The sequence below is a fragment of the Petaurus breviceps genome, unplaced genomic scaffold (assembly GCF_028583685.1).
Source record: "Petaurus breviceps papuanus isolate PSGF00001 unplaced genomic scaffold, PetGlider_PUasm1.0 37, whole genome shotgun sequence".
NCBI classification, from domain to species: Eukaryota; Metazoa; Chordata; class Mammalia; order Diprotodontia; family Petauridae; genus Petaurus; species Petaurus breviceps.
In genome coordinates this window covers 91,471,279-91,496,273 of record NW_027186296.1, presented here as the reverse complement: position 1 = coordinate 91,496,273, position 24,995 = coordinate 91,471,279, and the positions used below count along the sequence as shown (strand labels likewise).

Genomic DNA, 24,995 nt, shown 5'->3' with positions numbered 1-24,995 from the left:
CCAAGGTTGTAAGCTATAAATGAGTTTCTTTTCTGTAAAAATGGAAAGTGATTCCAACATGGCAGGTCTCCCCAAAGATGAAATACGAGTAGGCTCAATTAATTAGCAAATTAAAAAAATTTAAGTAACACATTGAAATGAAAATCAAAAGCTACTCTCCCAAAATGCAGTCAGCTTTCTTTAACTCAGAGCAATCTTTACCTTTTCCATGGGTCATTAGGTTAGAGGAAAAATCAGTATCAGATTTTTTTCACTGAAAGCTACATGAATGGTACACAGTTTAAGTGCCCCCAAATAAGGCAGGCTGGATATATAGCACTACCCCACAGGCTTTGACGGCTCAGATTCTCCAAAAAAAAACATGGCAGTTGCTTTGTTTAGGCATATCACTAACCTGATTCCCTAACCTATGTCCCCATTTAATCAGTTGTTAATTCTACTTCTACAATTGTTCTACTAAAACATTTTACATCTACAATTTGTCTCCCTTTTATTCCTATCTATATTTGTATTTTAATATGTAACTCAGAGTGTCTCAACTGAAATAGTCTGCTAGTTTAATCACTCATGTTGCCTCTGGTGTTTCTCCCATTGCATTCCAATCTTCAGCCACCAGACCAAGTAATCTTCTTAAATCATTAATTTATTCACTTCATTCTTCTGCTCAGAATACCTTCAGTGGTTCCCCACTGCTTACAGGAAAAATGGAAACTCAATAAATTCTCAAGACCCTTCACAATCTGATACTGACAAACTTTGTGAACTTTTTCACCCTATTATCCATGTAGCGCCCCCCTCCATCCAGCTAAATTATACTAGTAAGCATTCCCTAATCTTGCCCGGCCTTCTCTAGCATATATGAATTTGTATATTCTATTACCCATGTCTAGAACACATGCTCCCCACTATCTCTCCCTATTGACCAGCTTCTCTTTCTTTAAAGCCCACATAAAATACTGTCATTCATATATATTTTCTGAAGTTAGATAGAAACCATGCACCATCTTTTATCTCTCTTGGTCCAACTTTTCCTATGGATATTGTACATTAACATGATGCCTCTTCATCTTATTCTATAGATTGCCTCCTAAATCATGACTTTACCCCAATACTCAAACTCTCCCTATTTGCTGGTTCTTCTCTTCTACCTGTAAACATGCCCATTCTTCCCCAGTCCTTAGAGAAAAAACAAAACACTTCACTAGAACCCATCATTCTTTCAGGTTATGATCTTATGTTTCCTTCTCTTTCTCAGCCAAATTCAGCAAAGAAGGTGGGGATGGGAAGGGCCTTTGGGGATGAGGAGGGCTATCTACAAGTGATTTCTCTACTTCTTCTCTCTCACTATTCAACCACTTGTGATCTGGTTTCTAACCTCATCACTCAACTAAAGCTGCTCCCTCCATTGATCTCTTAATTGAAAATGTGATTTTCCTCCTCAGTTCCCATCTGTCTTGAATCTTGTTGGCAGCATTTGACACTATTGAGCACCTTCTCTTACAGGATATTTTCTCTAATGAGGGTTTTTGTGACACTGTTCTCTCCTGGTTTTCCTCCTTTTTGATTATTCTTTCCCATCCTTTTCTGGATGACAATATAGCATTTATTTGGCACTTACTATGTGACAAGCATGGTACTAAGCACTAGGGAAATAAATACACCTAAATATAGTACCTGCCCTTGGAACTTACATTCTATTGCAGAATGACAATACATACAGGAGAGTTAGGAAAGGGAGAAGGAGTACATCAGAGGGAGTATACTCTAGAAATAACCAAGAAGTGGTAGGGAGGCCTGGTTTTAGGCAAGACAAAAGCTCACCTATCAGAGCCCAAGTTGCCAGAGGCAGAGTACAATCTTTGTGTTAAAGGAAGATGAAAAATCTGGAAAGATCTATATGAACTGATGCAAAGTGAAGTGAGAAGAACCAGGAAAACATTTTATATAATAACAGCAATATAGTAATGATGATAAACTGGGAAAAAAAAGACTTAGCTACTCTCACCAATATAATGATCTACAATTCCAAAGGTCTTAAGATGAAAAATGCTATCCACCTCCAGACAGAGAACTAATGAAATCTGAATCCAGATGACAGTATATTTTTTCTACCTTTTTTTGCTTATTTTTCCAACATGGCTAATATGGAACTATATTTTGCATGACTTCCCATCTATAATGGGTATCATATTGGTTGACTTCTCAATAAGTGATGGGAGTGCTGAAGGAAGGGATAGAACAGGGAACCCAAAACTGAAAATATTAATGTTAAAAATAAATAAAATTTCTGATCACTTCATTTTGCATAGAGTTCATCAAGGCTGAGAGCAACATGAATACTTTCATTTCTGAGGGATAGCAGTGCTAGAATTTCATTATTAATGAAGAGGAGATTCATGGTAAGGAGACAGAGGTGGAGATCTAAAGGACCTTGGTTTTCTCAACTTTCCCCATATTCTTTCCCTATCTCCCTTTTCCTCTAATATTTGTATTTTATGCCTCCATTGTCTTTTTCACTCTTTTGAGGTTGTTGAACTCTCTGCCCTCTGTTCTTTCTTCCTTATATACTGTCACCTCAGTAATACACTCTCTGCCTCTCCATCCCAAGATTTCTTTCTTCAAGTGGCAGAATGTCTCTACCTCAGAGACTCAACTTAGAGGCTTTTGTTCACACTAAGTGCCTTGAACTAAAATGGTGCAAGGGGAAAGGTCTAGAACTCCTTGGTTTCTCTTTGTCTTCCCTTGTTGGAGGAGGGAACCAAGGTGATGTATTCTTAATTGAGAGAGTTCACTCTGTGGGTCTTTGTGGAAAATAAAGGAAATGGAGGAGGGGGCCATGATAGAGGAGTAAAAGCAGGAAATTACTTGAACTTGTCCCCAATCACCTCAAATACCTGTAAAAATGACTCTAAACAAATTTTAGAGATAAAGAACCTATAAAATGACAGAATGAAGTAAATCTCCAGCTGAGGACAGCCTGGGAAAGCAATAAGAAGGGTCTATCACACAGGACTAGGAGTGGTGCACAGTTCCACGTGGGCTGTGTCAGTAATGACCAACAGCACAGATCAGCAAGAGTAGACCTCAGGAGATTGAATCACTGGCAGTTGTGGTAGTTTCCAGGCTTCTTAACCCATAAACACCAATATAAAGTAAAAGGTGAGTGGGGAAACTCTGTTGGAACTCGGTAAGAGAAGAGCATGGTCTGGTCCCTGCCCTTGAGGCAGCAGAGGTGGTGGTGGCTGTGACTGTTGCCTTGGCACCTGCTTCCAGAACTCCAGGGCCACAGACGGTGGGGGAACCAAGCTGACTGGCCAGAGAGCAACTGCAGGAATCTCTCTGCTGGCACTGAGGCAGGATTCTCTTGCTTTGCACTGCTTGGATCTGGGTTGCAATCTTGGGTGGTAGTCCTGGGGTGAGTAGTGCTGGTGAGGCAGAACTTGTTGAGACTATGGATAACCAGTCCTCCTCACAGTTCTAAGGCCAGTGACTAGAAGAAGCTCTGACAGTTGCACAAAACCCCAGAAATTTGGGACACAGCACTCTCCATTCTGGAAGCAGCGTTCTGCTGTGGCAAAGAACTCAAAAGTCAAGTATTGAACTAGCAAGATAAGCAAACAGAGGAAAAGAAAGCAGACTATAGAATCTGTTTTGGTGACAAAAAGAATGAAAACATTGAACCAGAAAAGACAACAAAGTCAAAACTGCTGCATCAAAGGTCTCCAAGAAAAATATGAATTGGTCGCAGGCCATGGAGGAACTCAAGAAGGATTTTGAAAATCAAGTAAGAGAAGTAGAAGAAAAATTGGGAATAGAAGCTTGCTAAAGGAGACCCAAAAAAATCCTAAAGAAATAACACCTTAAAATAGACTAATTCAAATGGCAAAAGAGGTCCAAAAAAACAAGGAGGAGAAGAATGTCTTACAAAGAAGAACTGGTCAGATGGAAAAGGAACTTTAAAAACTCACTGAAGAAAATAATTACTTCAAAACTAAATTGGAGCAAATAGAAGCTAATGACGTTATGATAAATCAAGATATTACAAAACAAATAAAAAAGAATGAAAAAGAGAGAAAGCAAAATGAAATATCTCATTGGAAAAAATGAGTGACCTGGAAAATAGATCCAGGAGAGATCATTTAAAAATTATTGGACTACCTGAAAGTCATGATCAAAAGAAGATCCAGACATCATCTTTCAAGAAATTATCAAGGAAAACTGCCCTGATATTCTAGAACCAGAGGGTAAAATAGAAATTGAAAGAATCCACCGATTGCTGCTTGCAAAATATTCCAAAAAGAAAAATCCTAGGAATATTAAAGCCCAATTCCAGATTTACTAGGTGAAGGAGAAAACATTACAAGCAGTCAGGAAGAAATAATTTGAGTATTGTGGAAACACAATCAAGATAACATGAGATCTAGCAGCTTCTACATTAAGGGATCAAAGGGCTTGCTATATGATATTCCAGAGGTAAAAGAAGCTAGGATTAAAACCAGGAATCACCTTCCCAGCAAAACTGAATATAATACTCCAGGGGAAAATATGGTCATTCAATGAAATATAGGACTTTCAAGCATTTCTGATGAAAAGACCAGAGCTGAACAGAAAATTTGACATTAAAATACAAATATCAAGAGAAGCATGTAAAGGTACACAGGAAAGAGAAATCATAAATAACTTATTAAAGTTGAACTGTTTACATTCCTAAATGGAAAAATGAAATTTGTAATTCATGAGACTTTTCTTACTTTGAGGATATGTGAATGGAATATATATGTATATGTGCATATATATGTATGTGTAGGTGGGTGTATGTGTATATGTGTGTGTGTGTGTATATATATACATATATATATGGACGTGTGTATATATGTGTACATTTATACATAGAGAGAGGGCACAGGGTGAGTTGGATATGAAGGGATGATATCTAAAAAATAAAATCAAGAGGTGAGAGAGGAATATATTGGGAGGAGAAACAGAGAGATAGAATAGGTTAAACTATCTCACATAAAAGAGGTAAGAGAAAGCTATTACATTGGAGGGGAAAAGCAGGGATGTGAAAGGGAATGAGTCCACCTTACTCTCATTGGATTTGCTTAAGGAGGGAATAAAATACATGCTCAATTGGGTATCTTACCCTACCAGACAGTAGAGGAGAAGGGGATAAGAGGGAGGGAATGATAGAAGGGAAGGTAGATTGGGGGAAGGGGTAGCCAGAAGCAAACATTTTTTGAAAAGGGACAGGGTCAAAGGAGAATACAGAAAAAATGGGGGGGTGAGATAGGATGGAGTTACAGTTAGCCTTTTGTAGCAAACTTTCAGAAGTTTCTTGGCTTTGCTAATGAAATGTTTCCCTTCCCTATATTATTATCTGAAAGGCTACAGGGCAGACAAGCAAGAGGATGTATTATGAAGGGAACATTTTGGAGTCCCTGGAACTGTTATCTGCAAAGGTTATTGGACAGATAGCAAGAGGTGAAATCTTTTTTTGTTTATGCCTCCAGATATGGTCCTAGAATAATACCCTAATAAGTAACTAACCTTAAGCCAGGATAAATAGTAAACAGGATTAAGGGAGGCTCCTTCTACATTATTTGCATTCCTTTGATGTAGGATCTTTCTACGTTGTCTGACTTCTTTGGGGGTGTCTACATTCTCCAAGGAGGGGGGAATAAAAAATCTGTGAGCTCCTTACATCTTTGGCTCTGTATGAAATGGTCTTGTAATAAACAAACTACTGATTACACCCCCATCTCCTTATTCTCACCGCTTGCTAGCCCACCAACTGCACTGGCCACAGTAGTCTTTCAAAACATGACTACTATGGAAATGTTTTGCATAACTATACATGTATAACCTATATTGAATTGCTTGTCTTCCCCATGGGGGTAGGTGAGGAGGAAAGAAGGGAGATAATCTGAAATTCAACTTAAAAAAAATGTTAAAAAATTGTTGTTCCATGCAACCAGGAAATAAAATATACAGGCAATGGGGTATAGAAAGCCATCTTGCCCTACAAGAAAATAAGGGGGAAGTGGGAAGGAGAGGTATGAAGGGATAAAGGAGAGGACAGACTGGGGGAAGGAGTAATTAGTGTGCTTGCCATCTTGGGGTAGGGGATAGGGGAGAAATGGGGAGAAAATTTGGAAATCAAAATATTGTGGAAATTAATGTTGAAAATTAAAAATGAATACTAAAAAAAAGGAAGGGAACTGGAGTGCTCCATTGTTTAAGAGTATTTTATTGGAAGCAGACATCATATTCAATCTACCATCTTCAAATACTTGCTGACTTGTTTTATTCCTACCTCAGTGTGCCTCTTTCTTTTCTATCTGTATACTCCCCAACTCTAGGGGAAGTGTTGACAAACATTATTTCTCCCAAATTCATTTCCTCTCCTGAATGTTCACTTTTCTTCAGAGGAGTCTGTGCCTCACTCTTCCAGGTGAGCTACCCTCTCAGCTGTATGCCTCCCCTCATTTGCGGACTCCACTGCCCTATCCAGCATGAGAAGTGAGTAAAAAGAATTGCTTCAATTCTCAAAACTCCAGAGAAGTCCATCATTTGGGGGATTTCAATTCTCCCTCCACTCCAAAAAATCAATTTCCTCTGAGGAAGGTCAGTAGGAATAACAAGATAAACTTCCCCCTCTCATAATCAAATCTTTCATTCATTCTTTCTCATTCTTTCCACTGCTGCAATTCCTGTCTTTGGCTTTCCTTTCCCACTTCCTAGGTTTCTCTTTTGTGTTAAAACAAAACACTTAAGCCTGACATTTAAGGATCTCTATAATATGGATCCAAACTATCTTTCATACCTCCTAACTGTGGGTGTCCCTTGCCATTACTCTATTCTGGCCATCCTTCTATTTTCTTTCAATACCCTCTAGGTGAAAAAAATTAGTTCTCATTGGTTCAAGCATCATCTATTTGCAGATGATTAATAATTCTACATATCCAACTTCAGGCCCTTCCCTGATTCCACAAATGTCTATCAAACATGTAAAACTATACACCCTGGAAACATCTCAAACTCCATGTTAAAAACAGAAATAATTCTCTTTTCTTCCAAACTCAAACTTCTTCTAAACCATCATCCTGTCAGTCTCCTAGAAATATAATGTAGGTGTTATATTTGACTCATTATTCTCTACTACATACATATATTCAGTGACCAGATTTCATTATTTCTTCCTTCACAAAACCTCTTATCAGTCTTCTTCTCTTAAATTACAAAACTAAATTCATTTATCAGTAGTCACCTCTATTACTGCATTTGGTTCCTAATTAATACCCCTGCCTTAGGCTTCTTTCCACTAGAATCCAGCCTACAGAGTTATCAAAAGGATTTTCTTACCAGAGATTTGGCTGTGTCACTCTTTTATTCAGTCAACTCTAGTGGCTCACTATTACCTTTGAGATAAAATATAAACTCTTTTGTTTGGCTTTCAAAGCCATCAGAAACCTTTCTTTCCAGTGTCATGATATACTAATTCTTCTTCCTAAACTCTATAGGTCATCCATACTGGCTCTTCTTATTGTTCCTCTCATATGACACTCCATTTCCCTTCTCCTTGTCTTTGCACTAGCCTTCATTCCATGACCAGAACACATTCCTTCCTTACCTCTGCCTTGTAAAACCATTTGTATTTCTTTTGTATTTACTTAACATATTTTGCATTTATTCTGTATATACCACATGCACAAGACAGTATGATGTTATGGATAGAGCCCTGGCCTTGGAGTCAAGCCAACCTGGATTTCAGTCTTGCCTCTGTCACACACTTGCTATGTGACTCTAGGAAAGTGATTTAACCTCTCAATGCTCCAGCCAACTGTCAAAACTATCAGTTGAAAGTAAAGTGACGGGGCGGCTAGGTGGTGCAGTGAGTAAAGCCCTGGCCGAGAGTCAGGAGTACCTGACTTCAGTTCCAGCCTCAGACACTTAACACCCATACCCACACACACACCCACACACACAAACTAGCCATGTAACCTTGGGCAAGTTACTTAACCCCAATTGCCCTCCAAAAGGCAAAAAAAAAAAAGTGACATCTTACATTGCTACAATGAATTTGCCCCTATGTAGTTTCCTTACATCAATGAAGTCATAGGCCCATACCTAATCCTATCTTTATTCACTATACCAATAAATATGTACATATATATATGTATATATATATATATATGCTTGTGTGTATATACATACACACACATCATTTCTTCTTCAGTAGAAGGTGAGCTCCTTCTACCCTGCACAACACTTGGCACAAAGAGGCCATAATCACTGCTTGTTGACTGACTAATTAGCATTCCTACTTGGTTGACTTTTTGTTATTTTTATGCTAGACTATAGGCTCCTTGAGTAAAGAGAATAAGCAACTTTTCCAGTAGTGTTCAAAGTAGGTACTTAATAAATGTTTAGTGAATGTAATGTAATATAATTAAGTCAGTGGACTTAAATTTACTATACAAAAGGAGGAGCTTCGTTTATTTAATTCCTCTCTAACCCAGTCTAAGAGTTATGAATGCTGGGTAAATATTATGACATAGTAAGCTATAACTTAAGTAAAACTTGTTAAACCTCTTATCCATCAGACAAAAAAAAATACAACAAAGAAAGAAGAAAACCAAATTACCAGTATCAAAGTTAAAAGGGTGAATTTACCTACAATGAAGAGGAAATTAAAATGATAATTAGGAATTATTTTGCCCAATTGTATGCCCATAAATTTGACAATCTTAGCGAAATGGACAAACATTTACAAAAATATAAATTGCCCAGATTAACTGAAAAGGAAGTAAAATATTTAAATAACGCTATCTCAGAAAAAGAAATTTTACAAGCCATCAATGAACTCCCTAGGAAAAATTCTCCAGGGCCAGATGGATTTACAAGTGAATTCTATCAAACATTCAAAGAACAGCTGATTCCAATACTTAATAAACTATTTGGGAAAATTGGAGAAGGAGTCCTACCAAATTCTTTTTATGACACAAATATGATACTGATACCTAAATTAGGAAGAGACAAAAGAGAAAGAAAATTGTAGACTGATTTCCCTCATAAATATAGATGCAAAAATTTTAAATAAAGTTTTAGCAAAAAGATTACAGCAACTTATCATAAGAATAATACACTTTGGGGGGCGGCCAGGTAGCACAGCAAGTAAGAGCACCGGCTCCAGTGTTGAGAAGACCTGGAGATCGAATCCTGGGCTCAGACACTTAGCACCCACCCAGAAACACCTGGCCGTGTAACCTTGAGCAAGTTACTTAACCCCAATTGCTTAGGGGCGGCCAGGTGGCTCAGTAAGTAAGAGCACCGGCTCCAGTGTTTGGGATGACCTGGATCGAATTCCAGGCTCAGATACTCAGCACCACACCCAGAAATCACTGGCCGTGTAACCTTGAGCAAGTTACTTAACCCCAATTGCTTTAAAAAAAATTAAAATTAAAAATAAAGAATAATACACTTTGATCAAGTAGGATTTATTCCAGGAATGCAAGGATGGTTCAATATTAGGAAAACCATCAGTATAATCAAACATATCAACAATAAAACTAGTAGAAACCATATGATTATCTCAATAGATGCAGAAAAAAACTTTTGACAAAATACACCATCCATTCCTTTTAAAAAATACTAGAAAATGGGGCGGCTAGGTGGCTCAGTGAATAAAGCACCAGCCCTGGAGTCAGGAGGACCTGAGTCCAAATTTGGCATCAGACACTTAACACTAGCTGTGTGACCTTGGGGAAGTCATTTAACCTCAACTGCCCTGCCCTCCACCCTCCAAAAAGCAAACAAACAAAAACACTGGAAAGTATAGAAATAAAAGGCATCTTCCTTAAAATAATAAGTAGTAGTTGGGGTGGCTATGTACTGCAGTGAATAGAGCACTGGCCCTGGAGTCAAGAGGACCTAAGTTCAAATCCAGTCTCAGACACTTAACACAAAACTAGCCATGTGACCTTGGGCAAGTAACTTAACCCTAACTGCCCTGCCTTCCCCCCCTCCAAAAAGCAAAAAGAAGAATCTAAATAATAATAAGTAGTATATATATATAACAATCAGCAAGTATTATATGTAATAGGGAATATCAAGGGAATTAATTTTAAAAATGCTAGGGAAGGAGGCCTAGCCATACCAGATTTTAAACTATTATAAAGCAGAACTCATCAAAACTACTTGGTACTAGCTAAGGAATAGAGTGGTGGATCGATCAGTGAAACAGATAAGAAAGTTTTTCAATAAGATCAGGAGTGAAACAAGGTTGTCCACTATTCTCCCTTTTATTCAATTTGATGCTGGAATTGTTAGCTGGAGCAATAAGAGAAGAAAAAGAAATTGAAGGAATTAGATTAGGCAAAGAAGAAACTAAGTTATCACTCTTTGCAGATAATGATGAAATATTTAGAGAATCCTAGAGAATCAAGTAAAAAACTACTTTTGATAATAAAAAATTTAGCAAAGCTGCAGTATATAAAATAAACCCACATAGATCCAACAGCAAGAAACAGAAAGAGAAATTATACTTAAAGTTACTGTAGACATTATAAAATATTTGGGAAACTACCTGCCAAAACAAACCCAGGAACTATATGAACACAATTACAAAACACTTTTCACACAAATAAAGTCAGATCTAAATAATTGGAAAAGCATCCATTGTTCATGGCTAGGTTGAGCTAATATAATAAAAATGACAATTTTGCCTAAATTAATTTACCTATTTAGTGCCATACCAATCAATCTATGAAAAATTATTTTATAAAGCTAGAAAAAATAGTAACAAAATTCACCTGGAAGAACAAAGGTCCAGAATATCAAGGGAATTAATGAGAAGAAATGCTAGGGAAGGTGGACTAGCCATACCAGATTTTAAACTGTATTATATAAAGCAGCTGTCATCAGAACTACTTGGTACTGGCTGAGGAATAGAGTGGTGGATCAGTGGAATAGATTAGGTACATGAGAAACAGTAGTCAATGGCTATAGTAATCTACTGTTTGATAAACCCAAAGACTCCAACTTCTAGGATAAGAACTCACTATTTGACAAAATAAAACAGGAAAACTAGAAAATAGTATGGCAGAAACTGAGCATAGATCAATATCTTACACTGTATACCAAAATAAAGTCTAACTGGGTACATGATCTAGATATAAAGGCTGATACTGTAAGCATTATAAAAGAGCAAGGAATAGTTTATCTGTCAGATTTATGGAGAAAGGAGGAATTTATGACCAAACAAGAGATAGAGACCATTACAATATGCAAAATGGAAACTTTGATTACATTAAACTGTAAAAGCTTCATACAAATAAAGCCAATGTAACCAAGATTAGGAGGGAAGTGGAAAACTGGGGAAGAATTTTTATAAGTGTCTCTGATAAAGGCTTCATTTCTAAAACATACAGAGAACTGAGTCAAATTTATAAGAATACATGTCATTCCCCAATTTGTAAATGGTTAAAGGATATGAACAGACAGTTTTCAAAGGAAGAAATTCAAGATGTCTATGAGCATATAAAAAAATGCTCTAAATCACTATTGATGAGAGAAATGGAAATCAAAACAATTCTGAGGTACCACATCTCAACAGTCAGATTGGCTAATCTAAACAAAACAAGAAAATGATAAATGCTAGAGAGGATAAGGAAAAATTGGAACACTAATGCATTGTTAGTGGAGTTGTGAAATGATCCAACCATTCTGGAGAGTAATTTGGAACTATGACCAAAGGGCCTTTGACCCAGCAATACCACTTCTAGGGCTGCATGCCAAAAAGATCATACAAGTGGGGAAAAGACCCCTATGTACAAAAATATTTATAGCAACTCTTTTTGTGGTGGTAAAGAATTGGAAATCAAGGGGATGCCCATCAATTGGGGAATTATTAAATAAGTTGTAGTATATAAATGTAATAGACTAGTATTGTACTATAAGAAAAGAGGAACAGACGGACTTCATAATAACCTGGAGAGACTTATATAAACTGATGCTGAGTGAGGAAAGCAGAACCAGGAAAACTTTGTACACAATTACAGACATATATCTGTGATGACTAACTTTGATAGACTGGACTCCTCTCAGCAATGCAAGGTTATAAGACAACTCTAAAAGACTCATAATGGAAAGGACTATCCACATCCAGAGAAAGAACTACAGAGTGTGAATGCAGATTGAAGCAAGCTACTTACTCTCTCTCATTTTTGTTTTGTTTTGTTTTGTTCCTTCTTTCTTGCTGTTCATTCCATTGGTTATAATTCTTCTTTACAACTTGACTAATGTTTAATGTGAAGGTATTTGTAGAACCTATATCTGATTGCATGCTGCCATGGTGGGGGGAGGGAGAAGAGGGACAGGAAGAAAATTTGGAACTCAAGGGATTGTGGTACTGAATGTTGTAAACTAAAAATTAATTAATTTTTAAAAATAGAAATATAGTAATTTAAAATATTTTTTAAATCTTACAGGAGACTAGTATTATTAGAGACATAAAGTTAAAAGATTATCTAGGATATAGTACAATTTGTTTCAGACAAAAACAATTTATAGGTTTTGCTTAATAAGATAGAGCAGCAAATTCTTTTTTAAAAGTGTCTTGGGTCTAAAAATATAATAACTGTTATATGCCTTTTTTAAACTTCTCTTTATATTTTTACTCTCAAACTAATGTTTCAAATGCTTGATTTCTCTAAGCATTTTCAATATACTCCAAAATATATTACTTTCAAAAAATACTATAGAATTAACCTCAATAAGATATAGTATGCTGAAATTAACTATGTTTATTACATTACCTTATTGAGTCCTATACTAAGAATGATAGGTCCACTATTGCATAATCTTGTGAGCATGAAGAAATTTGTATACATGTATGTATGTATGTCTATGTCAGGTTAAACTTTTAAGCAGGAGCTCTACTATTGCGTTAAGGAAAAAGAGAAGAATATTTTAACATAGGAATGATAGTATCAAGACCTCAAAGGTGTTGTTTTCTTTAAAAAAACAAGAAAACAAAACTACAAAGTCTCAGACTAACTTATGAACAACATACTAAAAACTAATAAAAAGAAAATATCCAACTACTCACAGTAACATGTTCCTCTGAGTGGGTTACCAACATAACGATTTTCAGAATCGCATCTGCCAAAACATAAAATCTCAATTATTATTAAGCACTAACTTAAAAGAATCCTTATCTTATTCAAGTGAAAATAATAGTGGAATACTACAGTGAGAAATTCCTTTAAAAAGTTGATATTTTAAAGGTAGAACACAATACTCAAGTGATAAAAAATGTAAAATGTCTAAGTTCCAAAATCCTTTTACTTCAAGCTTGATGTAGAAAGGCCTTGGATTTTTTGCTGTTAGACCCTTAAAAAGGTGAACTCTTCTTAAAAATAAATTATTGTTTATGGGGTGGAGTCAAGATGGCAGAATAGAAGCAGGAAATTCCATGACCTCCCCCCACAACCACCTCAAATACCTATAAAATATGAATGTAAACAAATTGTAGAGTGACAGAACCCCAAAAGTGACAGAGAGAAACATATTTTCCTCTGAAGGCAGGCTGACAGGAAGGGTTCATCACAGCTCACTGGAAGCCAAGCAGAGTCCAATGTAAGCCACATGGTTTTGGCTCCAAGGAGGCAGTGGTAGTCAGAGCAGACTTAAGGAGAGTGAATCACCAGCAGCTATGGTGGTTTCCAGACTTTTCAACACATAAACACCAAAAAGAAAGTAAAAGGTCAGTGGGAACTCTGTTGGAAAGGAAGGGTGCAGTCTGACCTCTGCTCCCGAGGCAAGAAGTAGCAGAGGCAGGGTGGCTGTAGCATCTGCCATGTGTCTGCCTCAGGAACTCCTGGCCTACAGATCACAGGGGGACAAAGCAATCATTCAGAGGGTAATCACTCTTGCTTTGACCTGCTTGGATCTGGGTTGCTTTCTAGGGTGGTGGTCCTGGAGTGAGAAACACCAGTTTGCCAGTGTGGTGTCTATAGAGAAGGCACGCTCCTCAGACCTCTGACAACATTTGTGAAAATACCAGTGATTTGGAACAAAGCTCTCCTCTCTGGAAGCAGAGTTATACAGTGGCAAAGAGCTCAAAAGTCAAGTAATTGACTGGCAATATGATCAAGCAGAGGAAGCACAAACAGACCATAGAATCCTTTTTCAAGGACAAAAAGGATCAAAGCAGAGAATGGAAGAAAGACAGTGAAGTCAGAACTCCTGCATCAAAAGCTTCTAAGAAAAAATATGAATTGGTTACAGGCCACGGAGGAGCTCAAGAAGGATTCTGAAAACCAATTAAGAGCAGTAGAGGGAAAACTGGGGAGAGAAATGAGAATGATAGAAGAAAATTATGAAAAGAGAGTCAACAACCTAACTGAAGAAAATAACCCTTTAAAAATCAGACTAACTCAAATGGCAAAAGGGGCCCAAAAAGCCAATGAGAAGAAGAATAGCTTAAAAAGCTGAATTTGCCAGATGGAAAAGGAATTTTAAAAACTCACTGAAGAGAATAATTCTTTCAAAATTAGATTGGAGCAAATGTAAGCTAATGACATTATGAGAAAACAATATGCCATAAAACAGATCCAAACAAATGAAAAAATAGAAGGCAATGTGAAATATCTCATTGGGAAAACCACTGGCCAGGAAAATAGACCTAGGAGAGATAATTTTAAAATTATTGGGCTACCTGAAAGCCATGTTAAAAAAAAGAACTTAGAAATCATCCTTCAAGAAATTCTCAAGGAAAATTGCTCTGATATTTTAGAACCACAGGGCAAAATAGAAGTTTAGTGAATTCACTGGTCACCTTTTGAAAGAGATCCCCAAAAGAAAACTCCTAGGAATATTATAGCCAAATTCCAGAGTTCCCAGGTCAAGAAGAAAATATTAGAAGCAGCCAGGAAGAAACATTTTTACTATTGTGGAAACACAATCAGGATAACACATGATCTATCAGCTTCTAAATTAAGGGATTGAAGGGCTTGGAATATGATATTCTAGAGGTCAAAGGAGCTAGGATTAAAACCAAGTATCATCTACCCAGCAATATGGAGTATAATGTTTAGGGGAAAAATATGGTCATTCAATGAAATAGAGGACTTTCAAGCATTCTTGATGAAAAAACCAGAGTTGAATAGAAAATATGACTTTCAAATACAAGAAGCAAGAGAAGCATTTAAAGGTAAACAGGGAAAAGAAATCATGAGGAATTTATTAAAATTGAACTGTTTACATTTCTATGTGGTAAAACAATAATTGTAATACATAAGCCTTTTCACAGTATGAGGATAGCTGATGGGAATATATATGTATACATACATATATATGTTTATATAGGAGGGGCTATGTGCATAAAATACATATATGAGTGTGTGTATATGTGTGTACATGTATACATAGACAGAGGGCTCAGGATCAGTTGAGTAGAAGGGATGATATCTAAAAAATAAAATTAAGAGGTGAGGGAGGAATATAATGAGAAGAGATAGGGAGAGATAGAATAGGTTAAATTACTTCACATAAAAAAGGTAAGAAAAAAACATTACAATGGAGGGGAAGAACAGGAAGGCAAAAGGGAATGGGTCAACCTTACTCTCACTGAATTTGGGTTAAGGAGGGAATACCATACACATTAAATTGCATATCTTACCCTACAGGAAAGTAGGGGGGAAGGGCATAAGAGGGGGGATGATAGAAGGGAGGGCAGATTGGGGGGGGTAGTTAAAATTACACACTTTTGGAAAGGAACTGGATCAAAGTAGAAAATAGAATAAATAGGGGAGGGATAGGATGGAAGGAAATAGTCATTCTTTCATAATGTATCTACTATGGAAATGTTTTGCATAACTACACATGAATACCCTATATTAAATTGCATTTCCTCTGAGTAGCGATGGGTGATGAGGGAAGAAGGGAAAGAATATAGAAATCAAAGTTTTAAAATCAAATGTTTATATATATATGTATATGTATATATATATATATATATATAAATTATTTTTTTACATGCAACTGGGAAATAAGATATAGAGGCACTGGGGTATAGAAATCCATGTTGCTCTACTAGAAAGTCATAGGAGGTATGGGGAGATTATAAGAGAGATCAGATTGGGCAAAGGGGTGTTCAGTAGAATCACTATTTTGGGGTGGGGGTAGCGGAAATATGGGGAGAACATTTACAACTCAAAATCTTGTGGAAATGAATGTTGAAAACTAAAAATAAACAAATTTTAAAAAGCATTTAAAAATAAACTCTTGTTTGTTTCCTCAGCCTTTTCCATATTTTCTTTTGATAGCTCAGAGCACTGGTAACCTAAAAAAATGTTAAGATACAATAATTCCAGTATAAAATACTTGGGAGTCTGCCTGCTGAGACAAACCCATGAACTGTATGAACACAATTACAAAACGCTTTTTGCACAAATAAAGGCAGATCTAAACAATTTAAGAGCTATTAAGTACTTGTAGATAGGCTGAGCTAATATAATAAAAATTATAATTCTGCCCAAGTTAATTTGCTTATTTAATGTCACACCAATCAAACTATCAAAAAAATTTATAGAGATAGAAAAAATAATAAGATTCATATGGAAGGTAAAAGGTAAAAAAAAAAGAAAATCAGTAAAAATGTGAAGGAAGGAAGGCTAACCATAGTAGATTTTAAACTATATTAAAAAGTCATAATCATCAAAATAATCTGATACTGGCTAGGAAATAGAGTGAAAGATAAGTGAAATAGGTTATATACAGAAGACACAGTAGTAAATGACCATAGTAATCTAGTTAATGTTTGATAAACCCAAATATCCAAACAATTTGGATATGATTTGATAAAAAGAATTGCTCAGAAACTGGAAAAAAAAAAGTTTTGCAGAAACTAGGCAGAGACATACATTTCACACCATATACCAAGATAATGTCAAAATCGGTACATGATTTAGATGTAAAGCGATGACGTCATAAGTTAATTAGGGGAGCCTGGAAAAAGTTATGGATAAGGGAAGAGTTGATGACCAAAAAAGAGACAGAGTATCACAGAAAGTAAAATCAATCATTTTGATTACATGAAATTAAAAGGCTTTTGCACAAACAAAACCAATGCAGGAAAAATTAGAAGGAAAATTGGAAAATGTGGGAAAATTTACAGCAAGTTTCTCTTCTAAAGGCCTCATTTCTCAAGTACATGAGGAACTGAATCAAATTTACAAAAATAAGAGTCATTCCTCAGTTGACAAAATAGTCAAAGCATGTTTCAGAGGAAAAAATCAAAGCTATCAATAGTCATATGAAAATATGTTTTAAATCACTACTGATTAGAGGAATTCAAATTAAAACAAATCAAATACCACCTTACACTTATCAGATTGGCTAAATGACAGAAAAGGAAAATTATAAATGCTAGAAGAGATGTGGAAAAATAGGGATACTAAATGCACTGATAGTAGAGTTGTGAACTATTCCAACCATTCTGGACCACAATTTGGAACTACACACAAAGGGCTATAAAATTGTTCATACTTTTTATACCAGAAATACCACCACGGGGTCTATGTCCCAAAGAGATCAAAGAGAAGGGAAATTACCTATTTGTATAAAAATATTTATGGTAGCCATTTTTGGTAGCTGAACAAATTGTGGTATATGATTTTGATGGAATACTATTGTGCCATAAGAAATTATCAACAGATGGTGTCAGAAAAACAAAGTGAAGTGAGCAGAATCAGCATAACATTGTACATAGTGACAGCAATATTGAAAGGATGTTCAACTGCAAAAGGCAGTTCTGTTCTGATCAGGACACTGATTCAAGACAATTCCAAAGGAACTCATGATAAAAAATGTTATCTACTTATAAGGAATTAATGAACTTTGAGTACAGATTTGAAGCATAGTTTTGTTTTACTTTACTTTTCTTCTGTATTTCCTTTTGAATTATAATTAAATATGGAAATATATTTTGCATTACTTTACATGTATGAGCAATATCAAATAGCTTGACTTCTCAAGGAAGGAGAAGGAGCCAGGAGGGGGAAAAATTTGGAACTCAAAATGTTTTTTAAAAAAGAACATCAAAAAATGTATATGTAATTGGGAAATATTTAACAAAATAAATAAAAATATATTTAAAAGAAACAATACAAAAAAGTAATTCCAAGATAAATGCTTTTTCCAAAGCATTACTCATAAAGTTTAAAACAAAATAAATAAAACTATATTAAAAAGAAACAATACAAAACAGTAATTCTAAGGCAAATGCTTTTTCAAAGCATTACTGATAAAGTGAAAAGAAAAAGCTAACTTCAATTCCCCGACACTAGTTATCTGTGTAACTCTATACAATAATTTTTAACCTCTCTGAGCCAATTTCCTTATATACATGTTTTCAGGAGAAGTGCTACATAAGTGTTATCATTAAATCTTTTACTAATTATGCTTATAATTATACAATAATATATATAATCAGAAGTAGTTTCATTTGTCCAAATAAATATTTATTTTGTCCATGACTTAACCCCACTCCCAACCCAACATAAACAAATACTAGAACAAAACTGTATTTATCTGTTAGTTGATGCAGAAAGACTGCTTCCAAAACCTGTGGGGCCAGATCAACTCCAAAGCAGTCAGGACTTAAGCAAAAGCCATCAGAGACTGGTAGCAACACTTCAAACTACAGGAGTGTATAAATGGTTCATGAAAGAATATGACAAGACATAAGAACATCAAGGTTTTTTACAGAATCAGATTTATGAAGTTATGAGATCACCTAATTAAATTACCTCTTTTTTTTAAAATGTGACAATTTAGGCCCAGAGTAGTGAGATGATTTACTCAAGTTTTAAGTACATAGCATTGAGGTTTAATCAAGTAAGCAAAAAAAAAATGTTACACTAGCTACCTATAGTAGAAACAAGTATTTAAATTAATTTCAACACTTGTGAAGACCATATAAGATTTTCTGATAAGTAATAATCAAATAATCCATAAAATGGAGATGTATACCACCCAAAGGAGTTTGTTTTTGCTATGATGGATTCCTGTACGGTATACATGGTAAAAGGGAATCCCTATGAATGAGCTAGTTCTCAAGACACCCTGCCTTGCTGATTGTATTGTACTGATTGCAATGAGGTCTGAAACATTACACAGTTTCTCCAGTGAGATCAGGGACCTAATAGCCTAAGAGTCTATACAGAACAAAATGAATGAGTAATCACTATTTTCAAACAGTGTCATCTATTGACAGTCTATATCAAATACATCTTGCACAGAGGCATTGCAGACAGTGAGCTGGGTCTAGAATTGATCAAGGAAGTATAGAGAGAGGGAAACAAAGTTTTAAAAACTAATCAGTTCTTTGAATAAAGTCAAGATGCTCCATGAAAAAAAGAATCCTTTTCTTAATGTCAGTATCTGTCCAAGAGTATTAAATTATGGAATGTCACAATTTCCAAAACATTAAAACTTCAGTTGATCCAGAGGACAATGTAGAGCAACATGATAGGTATGAGAAAACTGTAGTTCATTATTGGCAATGACGTCTTTGCAAGAAATGTATGGGTGGTAAAAAAAAAAGTGAGTTAGTCCTGTGGCTAAAGAAATGTATAGCATATGGGCAGGAGTGCTTCACTGGCAACCAAGGAATATTAAGAGATAGAGAAAGGGGGCAAGGCAGGGGGAAGAGAAATTTACACCAAAGTCTTCAGTACATTGGGCAGATCCTCTATGAATGATTTTTGGAGGATATGGTTAAGAATTTCACAGGATGAGAAGATATGAATGGATATGATCTGCTCTATTGGGAGGAGTATTAAGATGAGATCACAGATTCATTCATGTATTGATGTAACAAATAATATATGATTTCAATTTGTTTTGTACATATGAATAAATTAATCTTTACAATGCTGTGGTGGATAGTCAACAGTAGGGGCAATTTTGTAACAGTCAGTTTTATTTTGCTACTTTCATGTAACACTTGTAATTAAGCCAGAATATAGTATCAGTAGGCTAATTAACTGGGTTACATTTTATTTTGTTATATTTCTCAGTTTCATATTTGCTATAAAATGTGAATTTTGCAAAAATAAATTACAGTGAATGACTAGTTTTATAGTTATATAAGGAAATAAATTAGACATGACATAGCCCTTTATTCCTCCCAATTTCATCCCCTAAAGAAACAACATAGCTTATAAGGCTTGATTTTCTCTAATTCCTCAAATCTCCCCTTTGAAATCAGAACAATACAATAGGTTTTTTTCTGGCCATAGCTATTGCATAAAAATAAATGAATCACTACAAATGCCCAAAAGTTAATCCTTAGATATTGTTGTAGTAGGATCAGTCCTTTAGAATCTCTCTTGAGTGCTGTATTTTTGTTCCTCCCTCACTCTTACCTTTGCAAACCCTATCACTTTTATTAAGTACAAGCAAGGTTGTACAGTAGAATCAATTTACCAATGGTTACAAGTCCCTTTTCCATCATGAGAATAACCCTGAATTGTTGCAATTTAGTATCTCACCACCTTAACTATAGTGCTTTAAGAACAGAAAAGGAGTAAACATAATATTCCCTGCATTGTAATGGCAACTTTCTTGTTCAAATGGATGTCATTCAAAGTCCTAGAACAACCTCAAAACACTAACTTTGGGGAAATTACAAGAAAGTTTTAGAAAGTGACTTTAAGTAGATAATATTGACATTAAGAGCTCAACTACTGATCCATTTCCCCAAATGCATTGAATTATAAAGCTTTTCATTTTTGTTACCTGAAGTTGATATTGTTCAAACCACCTGCTCTAGTAGCAAGATAATGTGCAGAAAAGTAGTGTAGACTGATAGTACTGACCAAGAAGTCATTGTTACAGGGTTTTTTTAAAGTCATTCTGCACTTTTTTTTCTTATGTAAGTTGAAGCACCATCATATTTGTTTTTATGGATATTTGTTTTTATGGATAAGATATTTTTAAAATCATGATACAGCACAATTTTTATTGCTAAAAACAGAATATTTGATTTTGAAGCCAAAAAATCATGAATCATTTTAGGAGGGAAGAAATATTAATATAGACATCTCCTAAAGTATATGAAGGAACTTTAGTCTAGTAGGAGTTACAGTAAGGCAGGTTTTAAAATAATCAAGGCACATACTTTCTAACAATTGGCCTAAAAATGGAATGTGCTACATTGGGAAGGAGTAAGCTCCTCATCATCGGATATGTCCAGGTAAAGGCTGAATAATGGTCTAATATAAGTACAGAGGATTTTGTCTATATTGTCTGTTATGTTGAATTATTAGTCACTTTTGTAAATGTAGAAACATGAGCATTTCATGCTGGTCAGAAAAAATATAACCAGTGATTTTGCAGCTTGAAGGTATTCATAATTGTGGAAATACAAACTAAGAGAAAAAGCAAAGCCTCACTGCTTCATTTACCCCTAATTTCTTACTCTAGGTTAATTTGTATACTAAACAAGGAACATTATAGGAACTAAGATTAATATTATTGCCACAAATCCCAAACTGCTTCTGTGAGTTTTATCAGAGGAATCCCCAAAGCAGGCTTTGGAGAGATTGACTAACAATTCAAGATTTAGAAGATGTTAAAAAAATTGTCTAAAACCTATCAGATAGTTGGCAAAGGAAAGGGAATCTAAGTCAGCCTCAAAAAAAGATCAAAATAATAGATGTTATCTCAATCTGAGGGCTTTTCTGGCTATCTGGTAAAACATAGTGATTCTTAGTCCTAGACTATGCCCTGAAAAAGTTATAGCGTTCCTTTGCAAGGGGAAGATCTACTAGTTACTAAACCTCAACAGAGAATAGCAGAGAGCAGCAGATGGCTCTAAAGATGCTGAAGGCTGTCATATGTTAAAAAGGAGCAGTTCAATGACCATGAAGAGAGTGGAAATACCCAGAAAAATCAGTGTGATGCTCATAAAAAGCTAGCAGAGGGTTGAATTTCAAAATCACTGAAGGATATCAGAGGCTCTGTATCTCCAGAGGTCCAACTGGCTTGGGAAGATGTATGTCCTGGCCATGTATTTCCCTATATATGTCCCCTTCATTAATGTGACTGGGTTATATGTGTGGATGTTGGGGGAACCTTTCATGCATTTTTCCTGCTTGCACATGTGTATTCTCTTTGTTTGTCAATCTCAAGGACAATACTCACTTCCCAAAAACAAACTGGGAAGGAAGTAGGATATATGAATTATATGGAGGTATTGATATAACTGGATGATTTCACTGTCTTCTGGAAACACATAAGAAAAGAATGATATAAATGTGTTGAACAGACTAGAAGATTCTAATCTGAAATTGTCAATTATAAACTGAAAAAGAGCACCTCTGCCAAATATATGGGTCATATGGATCTCAGCAGAAAATGAGCACTAACCAAGAAAAAGTAAAGGAACCTGTCAAAAAGCCATATTCAAAGAATCTTCAGGAAGACTTTTCTAGAATTTGGTGGTTATTATCAAAAATTAAAGAAGACTGGTAGGTTCCAGGTCACATGTACAAGATGACAGACTAGATATTTTCTCAAATTTCCACAATATCTCAAACCTTCCCCAAACAGAAAAAAAATCAAGCCAAAGATAAAGTAATATCAGCTGTTTCTATGATCTAGGAGACCAAAAATCCAAAATGAGATTAAAAAATACAACCCAAGAACTGATGCTTACTGACCCTGAGCTCAACCTGAACCCCTCCCCAACTTCCCATGTTCCTGGTATTGATGCCTCACTAGAAGACCAAAGAAGGTAACACAGGCTTACATCAAAACCTGTCCCTACATTCTGCCTCCCAGCCTTCCAGTGCCACAGAGATCCTGGCTGCAGGCTGTGGAAGTTTTTTCACACCTCCATAAATAGCTTGTCTATTTATAGCTCTTCAGGAGCAAAATCCTGTCAAGGGCTACAACACAGAAATACCAACACTGCAAAACTCTGAACTGCCAGTAGCTCTGAACTTCCCAGTGCCAGGAAAAGCAGGCTCTGAACTGCTGCTGCCAATGGGCTCTGAAATACCAGTGCCAGAACAGAGGGAATGTGACAGGTTACTGCCTGTGTGGAACTGTGCAGAATTTCCCCAAGTCTCAGGAAAGAGAATAGCACAGCTGGGAACAGTTATGACCACCCAAAAATCTACTGGGAGAGAGACCTAGGGTGTCAGAGTCAGAAGATACAGGGAAATTTTAAGATCTAGCCTCCAAGGAAACCCCAACAAGGGGGGAGGTAATCAGAAATGAAGAATAAAGAAAATAAGGGAGTGGAGAGACAAAAATTATCAAAGATTAGAGGAAGAAGAAACCTCAAAGACCTTGATCTTTATCTATTGATATATCAACAGGAAAAAAAGGCACAACAGAATGAAATATGGCCTGGATATTTAGTAAATTGTTTCAGGCATCTATAAATAAATATTGCAAGATGAAGGAAAATTATACAACATTTTGATGAAATGGCATACCCTGCCAAAGTTGAGGAGAACATGGAACCATAAGATATTGTTCCTGGGTGGTTTAAAAAAGAAATGAAAATTTGAGAGCAGAATTTATCACCTGGACAGTAAAAACAATGAATAGAAAAACCTGAATCTGAAATGGCAAGCAACGAAACAAATGAGAGACCAATAGCTTAGGAATGCAAATATAAATAAGTAAAAGACAATCTAGAAGACTATCAAACGAACAAGAACATTAGTAAATAATACATTTACTATGTAAGCAAAGCATATGGATCTCAAAGATAGGATGTATAAAGACAACCTAAGTATCACAGGTCTCCCAGAAGAACAAAAAACAGGACAAAAAAACCTTAAAATCATAATGAAGAGAATAACAGAACAGAATTATGCAGAATTTTTTTTTTTGCATTTTGGAGGGCAATTGGGGTTAAGTAACTTGCCCAATGTTACTGGGCTAGTTTGTGTGTGTGTGTGTGTGTGTGTGTGTGTGTGTTAAGTGTCAGAGGCCGGAACTGAACTTGGTCCTCCTGACTCTGGGGCTGGCACTTTACTCTCTGCGCACCTAGTTGCCCCTTGCACAGAACTTTTGAACACGGAAAATGAAATTCCAGTTGAAAGGATTCAAAGACTGCCTCAAGAGAAAATAATTTAAAAAGTAATCAAATGCTGTAAATTCTAAGACACCTAATGGTTGAATTTACCAATTCAATTCAGAAAAAACGTCCTGCAAGCCATCAGGAGAAAAACCTTCAAATACAAAGTCAAGGACATTTGAATAATGTAAGATTATTCTGTATCCAATAGAAAAAAAATGGAGAAGGAATGGAACAAGGCATTTCTAAGAGCACTGGAGTGCATGATAGAACCCAGGATGACCTATCTGGCAAATTTAAGTCTAACTATATGACACAAAATTTGGACATTCAATAATAAAGAAGAGTTTGAAGCATTTTTAGGAAGAAATTGAGAAGAAATTATTTGTATCTCAAACACCACAAACAACTAAAATGCAGGGGAAATGAATAAATGCAGACAGCAACATCAACAGAATGATAACTGAAAGATCTGTAAAAGACTTCTTTCTAAATGTACGAAAGAATACAGGGGTGAACATTAAAATCTGACAGAAGTATGTGTGAAGAGGCAGAAAGGTAGTTTTCTTTATGGAAAGAACGGAGTGACATCCGGTCTGTTGGATAATGCTTCTTTGGTGGGATGATACTGTAATATAGGAGGGTACATGAAAAGCTGAGGAGGATCAAGGAGATAGAGAAGAGGTAATAATGCACCAGGGTAAAATCAATTACCAGTAGTGGTAGAAAGGTGACCTTCGTGGTGATCTCAGAAAGAGAAAAATTTTCAGTGGAGTGGGTAAGGAGAAGAGGGGAAAGATATAAAAGTGGAGGAAAGGAAGGTCATACTTTGGAAGTGGGAAGGGGTTCCACTAAAGAATGCTTCTTTGGGTGAAGGGAAATGAGTACTTTC

The 24,995-nt window shown here is 35.8% G+C and overlaps 1 protein-coding gene across 1 annotated transcript in view; it reads right to left on the bottom strand.

Moving 5' to 3' along the window:
- The window catches only part of ATRNL1 (attractin like 1), a 1,293,617-nt gene that overhangs the window by 829,018 nt on the left and 439,604 nt on the right, over positions 1 to 24,995 (bottom strand). The window contains exon 21 of the mRNA XM_069099032.1: positions 13,109 to 13,161. Within this exon, the coding sequence (XP_068955133.1) occupies positions 13,109 to 13,161 (53 nt within the window). The remainder of the gene's footprint in view (positions 1 to 13,108; positions 13,162 to 24,995) is intronic.